Source organism: Triticum aestivum, chromosome 5A, assembly GCF_018294505.1.
Source record: "Triticum aestivum cultivar Chinese Spring chromosome 5A, IWGSC CS RefSeq v2.1, whole genome shotgun sequence".
NCBI classification, from domain to species: Eukaryota; Viridiplantae; Streptophyta; class Magnoliopsida; order Poales; family Poaceae; genus Triticum; species Triticum aestivum.
Window position 1 is genome coordinate 627564555 of NC_057806.1, and position 7882 is coordinate 627572436.

At 50.6% G+C, this 7882-nt stretch overlaps 1 protein-coding gene across 1 annotated transcript; it reads right to left on the reverse strand.

Annotated features, from left to right (window-relative positions):
• Window positions 1-1186: 1186 nt before the first annotated feature.
• LOC123105452 (wall-associated receptor kinase 2) lies at window positions 1187-7408 on the reverse strand. The gene is made up of 3 exons (XM_044527528.1): window positions 6362-7408; window positions 6066-6230; window positions 1187-2386 (listed from the first exon to the last, which is right to left on the reverse strand). Exons 1-3 carry the CDS (start codon window positions 7368-7370, stop codon window positions 1401-1403), a joined length of 2160 nt encoding a protein of 719 aa, XP_044383463.1. The 5' UTR covers window positions 7371-7408; the 3' UTR covers window positions 1187-1400.
• Between the last annotated feature and the right edge of the window lie 474 nt (window positions 7409-7882).

Below are 7882 nucleotides of genomic sequence, written 5' to 3' on the forward strand. Positions count from 1 at the left end.
CGACGGGAGAGATTCGACTGGCTAGAGGCGGAGTCGATACCCGCATACGGCGCGGAGGCGTTGCCATGGCTGTGCGGTCCGATTCGCGGCCAATCCATGGCAAGGCACAATCGCCGACGGCCAGAAATGCCAAATCCGACGGCGGCGGCAGCAACCGCAGATCCACTGGTTCTGCGCTGGCGACGGGAAAAGGAGGCACAATCCAAGTATTCGAGGACAACGGCAGAGCCAACGGAGCGTCCGTAGCGGCGGGCTAGTGCCGACAGGGGGTGGGAGGGGCGGCGCAGGCGCAAATGTGGCGGGGTAGTGGAGCGGGGAGGGAATGGAGGAGAGGCGCGACTTTTACTCAGCCGCGAGCGGTGGAGTAAATATAGTGAAATTCATCGTGGCTGTGTATAATCTTTGCTCCCTTACGACGAATTGGGGATCGGCTAGATGCTAATTAAAAAAGTAAGACCGAATTTTCACTCTTCGAACCGGTTATAAGGGATCGGTTAGAAATGCCCTAACCACGACGGTGCGAACCAGGAAGAGAATGGCGCTCAATTCCTTGATCTCGGTGATCATCAGGTTCATCTGGCTGGAACGCAACTCTAGGGTTTTCGAGCAAACGGCGACGATACCGACGGAGTTAGGCGTGCCAGTGCCGAGCTTGTGTTTGTCAAGCGTGCGCGGTCAAGCGGAGACCGCAACGAGTGAATGCCCTGCAGGTTCTTTCTGGGGGCCGAAGTAGTTTGTTTTGGTGCGTGTGTGAAGTGTGAACTTTGGACTCAGACGCTCATCCGGCTCTCGGGAGGCACTACGGCACTACTACGTTCAGATGCTGAGTCCGAAGCCCTATCGTTCCACCCGTCACATACCGTACAAAAGACTTTTCCGGCCAAAATCTGAGTATCTGACCACCTTTTGTTCTCTTCTCAGCCATTGCTGTGCCGACCTTCCGATCTCGTGTAACATCGAGCGATTTCCGTGCTGACAAACATGCATGAGGATGTACTTGGTCCAACATTCCGGTGCGGAAGAGCTAACGATTCCGGCTCCATGCGACTAGTAGTTTTCTTTTCTTTTTGTTATAAACTCCACAACTGTTGATTTGTAGCTGCATCTTAACAGTCACAATCAGCCAGAACCAGCTTCAACAAGATATATACGCTGGTGCATCCAAGCACATGGGGAAATTTGCTAATTATACGCTAATGTGACGATGATTGCTCCTTTGTATATGGAAGACGTACAATTGCTAACACGAATACATGGTTACACAACAGCGAGTTACAACCAAGTACACATTTTCTTGGAACTAATGGACACATTCCCCATATGTATCAGTAATATTTGCTCAAAATAGCAAAATAAAAAACGTTATCACAAACATATATGTTCACTCAGCGTCCAAGAACTTACCATCTACGAGACTTGTTCAGTATTAGAAGGCGGTGTGCTATATCTGCCATCGCTGGTCTTTGATCCACGTCAAGGTTCAGACACTCGACTGCCATCCCTGTCAGATTTTGAAGAAGCTCCATGTCTTCCGCTGCCGCAATTTCATTGTCAAACAAGTCGGTTGCTCTGTTCTCGTTGTTGTGAACTTCGAGGAAGCTCTTTACTAAGTTGTTATTGTCAGAATGTGTGGCCTTCTTCCTACTAATAAGTTCCAACAACACCACTCCGAAGCTATAGACGTCACTCTTTTCAGTCAGCAGGCCTGACTGTAGATATACTGGATCCATATAGCTCAAGTCACCGATGACTTTTCCGGTGTGGTCTTTGTCTCCCGCAATCAACCTTGATATGCCAAAGTCCGAGATCTTGGGGACAAACTTATCATCCAAAAGTATATTTGCTGGTTTGACATCACCGTGTAGGATTTTGGTGTTTGTTTTTGAATGCATGTAAGCAAGACCATCTGCTGATTCTACAGAAATACTTAAACATATATCCAAGTTTAGAGGCTTCTTGTCTTTGCTGTGAAGAATGTCATCCAGGCTACCACTAGAGAGAAATTCGTATACCAGCAACGGGGTACCAACCTCGAGGCAACAACCTATGAGCCTAACAATATTCTTGTGGATGACTTGAGATTGGATGATGACTTCATTTGCAAATTGGTCATTTTCCAGCAGACTACCACTAATCGGTTGCTTCACTGCAACTTGTTCTTTACCAAGAGTGCCCTTGTAAACTATACCGAACCCACCTCTTCCGATAAGATTGCTTTCCTTTAAAATTGGCACGAGCTCCTCCTTTTTGAAAATTTTAATATTTTTTGCTCTCTCTAGTGTAGGTCCACCATTCTTTTCGTACAACTCCCTGGTCTTCCTTCTCTCTTTGCGGAGAAGAACTAGGAATGATATAACCACTATGATAGAAATACCACCAATGATACCTACATGCGAAAACATCCTACTAAAAAGTTTGCAACAAATGATATTGCATAAAAGATAATAAAATACTGATTCAACAAGTTATTTAGAATTTGACTTAAAAGTAGAATTACAAGTGAATAGTTTAACACTAGAAAGAAAGGGGAGAGACTCTGACTTGTCCTCTTCGAGTCAGCGACCCTCACAAAGTAAGCCATATATATGTACTCTGCCTCGGGGAATTGGATTTCTATACCAAGCGGAAGTATTTGTATGTGGAGTTGTGGACCTTTTTTGGTTGCATCCTTGTATGTTTACCGCAAGGTGGATCGAGAAATTGAGAAAATGCATAAATGAATGGTGGGCGCGCACAAGCCTGGATGGAAGGGCGCTGGATGGGTGATGCCGCTGGCCGGGCAATGGATTTGTTCCAGCGATGTGTGGAATTGTTCCATAGCGTATGGCTGCATGCATCCTCACGGGTGGGCAAGCACTTGTTTTGGTCTGGCCTCCCCTCGCCGGTGGACGGGCGCTCAGGCGGTGGTGGTTGATCTAGATTTTGATTGGCCTATTTGGTGGTGGATGCAAAATAGCTTTGACCTCCTATCGGCTCCATGGCGGCTGTGGCCACTGAAAATCTTTGTGAGGGTTCATCTCTCTAGATTCGGTGCTTCGGCGATGAGATGCAAACTATGGATGGCGGCTTGACGCAGAGGAATGGTTGTACAGCGGCATCGTTGGTAGCGTGTAGCTGCTCGGATTGCGGAAAAGTGGTGGCGACATCACATGAATGACTACAATGGTGGTGCTTCTTGAGCACCTAGTATCGAGCTCCAGGGTGAAAGCCCAGGTCTGACCCGAGTTGGTTATACTTGGCAATGGCGATATTCATACGTCGTTACCTTGTTGAAGGCATTGCTCGGATATGCTCGGACTGTTTCTTCAAGGTGAAAACCTAGATTCTATCCTTCGGTGGTTGGATCCGGTGACGCGGGCGCCTAAGCGTCGCTCCCTTTGTGAAGGCGTTGTTGTTGAAGAATCTCGTCGTTCACGTATTGTCATGAGATGGTTGGTGCGGATATGGTCTTTCCTATAGTTTGCCGATCAAGGATCTGATCACTTAGTTTTCTTTTTTTGCCTCGCCTATGCATAGCTTTGGTCTTATATGACTTTGATATTTGCCCGCATGTGCTTTTGTGTGTGTTAGTGTTGGCTGTGTGCATCCTAACTATGCATAGGCCGGGTGTGTGCTCATCATGTTTGTATTCTCTTGATACTTTGTTTTGAGCCAATAAAATCCACCCTTTATCGAAAAAAGGAATTGAGCAAAATGCACCAAGGAAGAAAATAGTGTTGGATCCAATGTGAATGTTGTGCAGATTCGAGCTTACTAAGCTAGTCTCTACGTTGGTATTGGTTGTGTCCATCCTAATCGTTTAGAGGCCTGACGTGTGCTCATAGTGAATGTATTCTCTTGATGCAACATTATAAGTCAATAAATTCTGCTCTTTATCGAAAAAAAAACTAGTCTCTATGTACTTGTAGCTCCCGAGGAAGCGCGTGAGGACCTTTTACTTTGATGAGTTTGCCGAAATAGGCTTACGCCCCGCTATATTGATATAGCAACCACCCGATACAACAATCCGATCCACGCTGGGGCAAACAACACAAGCACGCCCAAAAGAAATAACAAGAAAAAATAAGAGAAGAAATGCCAACAACGCCGGATCGACGAAAGCTACGGCACACCGCGATCGTTGCGCCCACCGAAGATAACCACCACGCTCCAAAGCCACCGAGTTGCCGTGTACCAAGCACCACCTTCAAGAAGGAATGCGACGATGACGACGCTGCTGCCCGGACGAGTCCTAGGATTTCTCCCGGTACACGGAGGGTAGAGGGGGGAGAGGGTCACCCGACGCCCTTCAAGAAGGATGGTGGCGCCCGCAGGCGTCACCGCGTTGGTGCCGACAAGACCCGACATGGATTTCTCCCGACCTCTCGCGCCCACCACCCAGGACCAACCTCCGGCTCCACCACACCCGCCGCCCACCAACATGCGCCAACAGTCACGAGGACACCGCCGTCGTCTCACCACGGCCAACGAAGCGAGGCCGGCCGGATCCAAACGAGACACCCGAAGACAAGGACCGGCAGCACCGCAGCCACGAGGGAGGGAACAACCTCCACCGGCTTAGGCGGTAGCAGACCGGGCATAGCAGCAGAGGCACACCAGACCCCCTGTCCGGCCAGGCCCTGCGTGGGCCCGTGAAGCTTCGCCGCCGTGCTGCAGCAGTCGCGGCACAGCAGCCGCCGTCCCTATCGCGAGGAGCTCGCCGGAAACCACCGGAGAACAGCCCACTGCGGCCACCAGTAGGCCCGCCCCGACCCAGATCGGGCCCGTAGGGCCTAGATCTGGGTCAGCCGAGCGCCGCCGGCCGCCGCAGGCCATGGGCCGTCAACGCCGCCAAGGGGCAACGCCTCCGCATCGCCGCCGTCCAGATCCGCGCCGGAACGCCGCCGGCCGAAGGGCTCCGCCGCCAGGACCGCTCACCCGAGCCGGGGTCCAGCGACGGGTGAAGAAGGAGGGCCGCCACCGCCGGACTGCGGGGCGCCGCGCGGGCAACGCCCGGCCGCGCCCGCCGGCGGCAGCGGCGAGGGGGAAGGGGGGCGGGGACTCGCGGGGAGGGGGAGGGGTGGGGAGCCGCCCCGGTCGCCTCGCTCGGGGAGGGCGACGCGGGGGGCAGGGGGGGGGCACGGGGGGGGGGGGGCACACATTATTCTCATTTTCAAGTACTTTTATAATTTGTTTTGATAGTGATGTGCTTTGAAAGGAGAAGCTACCCTGCTATGCCAACAAGCTGAAAGGGCCTTAATGGGATCTTATGTGCCAAAGTCTTAAAGCCATTTCAATCCCATTCTCAAAATCATTCTAAACATCATTTGAATGACCCTCTTCAAATTTCATCTGTTCTTTAGAGCAAAAATATTCATACACCAAAAAATATATTGCCAAAGGCACCACGCTCCACCAAAATATTGTGGGTTCTATTTGAAATGATTATTTTACATGTGAGCTAGATTGATTAGTACACCTGCCATTGAACTTTTCTAACTTTGACAATAAAAGTATACAAAATTATTTAGACTGGTTAGTTCATATTTTGGTTTTGTTTCTCATAACTTTTACTGAGAGAAATACTACTATAGAGCATATTAGTCAAAGGCATATGGTATGTTGGAAACCATGCCAATTTCTTGATGATCCAGAGCACTGTGCATCCTAGCAGGTCCTTTGGACTGGCATTGAAGTGGAAATGTGGAATACACAGATAAGCCAAAATCAAAAACTAGGAAAAGAAGAGGACCACGCAAGCTCACACAGGGTAACCGGCCCCATTATTTGGTCAAGGATGACGGCTCGTTTCTGGGCCTGTCTTGAGCGTGCGTACGCGCAAATGAGCAGGGGCCGTGTACGTAGTTGTCCATGTACCCAGCCACTCAAAAAGAAAAAAAAAGAAAAAAAAGCTGTCCATGTACCCCATTTTCACTTATTATTTACCTATCTTTTCAGACTTCATTTTAGAATTAACATGGTATCCTATATGAACATTCATCCTATCCTATACTTTTATTAATTAAGTACATGTCAGTAGTATTAAAATTAGCAGCATATGTATTAGCAGTTGAAGTGGTACTTACCAACAATCGCCTTGGCTACAATGGGAAATTTCTCCACACACTGTCCCAATTTCCCATCGCCTCTCATTCCTGGCTTGCATGGACAGTCATATCCTCCCGGCCTGTTCTTGCATATGCCTTTGCTCGAGCAGTAGTATAGATCCGGGAACTTGCACTCATCGATGTCTTGAGAAGATAAAATTAAGGGCATGAAAGTAATTAAGCTTGAGTTAGTTAATTATTAGTCGTCTAAGACAGGATGGAGTGTGCTACTAGTAGGTCAACGAATTGTTAGCTTGATTGAGAAGAGATGGTACCTCGGCATCCATTGGCGATGTAAGGGTTGCCCTCGTAGTACTCCGAGCATTTGCACACGTAGCTGAGTGCATAGCCGGAGAGGCCAACCGTGGCGTTGACACAGTAGCTGTTGCTGCTGGCGCACGCGTAGTCCGGAGGTGGCCGCTGGCCTTTCGCCGGGCACGAGGCGTTCCCGACGATGGCGAAGTCTAGCACGACGGGGAAACTCTCCATCAGCAGCGTGTCGCCGTACAGGTCCGGCGTGGAGAAGACGTAGCGCGACTTCTCGACCACCATGGCGTAGGAGCACGGGCTGGACCTCCACAGGGCGTTTTCGTTCGGGACCACGAGCCCCGGCTGGACGCTGCCGTACACCGGCTCCGGGGGCAGGGCGGCCTCGCAGCAGCCCTGCCCCGCGCACGACCCGTTCCTCGCCGCGAGCTCCCGCCCCGTGCCAGTGCTGCAGGCGAGCGTGCTCGAGCCGTCCATGGCGACGTCGACCCTCCAGCCCACGCCGACGACGACGTTGAGCGTCTGCGACACGGCGAACGGCCCCTGCGTGACGCCGAGCGTCATGGCCTGAGTTTGGAACCTGTACTGGGTGCTGTTGGTGCTGCAGCCGGACGTGATGGGGCCGTACGCCCGCGCCTGGCTCATGTCGGCTGACATGTCCACCAGCTCCACCGGAAAATACGAGGTGTTGAACCCCAGATAGGCGGCGGCGTCGGAGGCCGCCGAGGCGTCGCTGTCGGTGACCGTCATGCGGTTGTTATCGGTGTCGGCGAGGAACGCTCGAGGGGGGTCGACGGAGTGGTCGCAGATGACCTGGAAGCCCTCGCGGAAGCAGCCGGGCATCAGGCCGAAGGGGAACGGGATGCTCAGGTTGCCGCACTTGTCAGGGCAGCCCGGACGTGTGATCGGCAGCTGCTCGGCTAGTTCTTCAGCCCCGGCCATGGCTGCTGCGCCTGCAAGAATGAGTAGAAGCTGGACTGGCCGCGGCAGCAGCCTGGATTTGGAGGGCGTGGGCATGTTCCTGGGCGCGATATGTTTTTCTTTCCTTTTTTCTTTTTGGCTAGCTTCGATGCTCTGCGGTTTGCGCACCATGTGTTATATAAAATCAGGAGTCAACAGAGTCAACTGGAATTTCAGAAAAATAAAAAATAAAACAGCGAGTCGACTGAGCTTTGTCGCCACGGACTTCACGCGTTTCCTCGAGTTTGTATTTTTGTTTCGGGAAAGGTTTGTGCCCCGCCGACGCGGCCGAGTTTTTGGCCGGTCTAGGATGGCACCCGTAGAGTTTGGGTATGGGTGAAGTTATTCTATACCCTTATCCATCCCATTTGAGCTTGCAAATGAACATAATTTTTTTTCATATCCGTCATCTGATAGAGATACAAAATAAATGGATTGCCGCGGATGAAAATACCCATGATTGAGTAACATTAATTTAAGCATCACATAATTATAAACAACAACATATAATCATAATTTATATATAACAACACTTAATAACATCAATACATACTTAGGTGGTGTTTGGT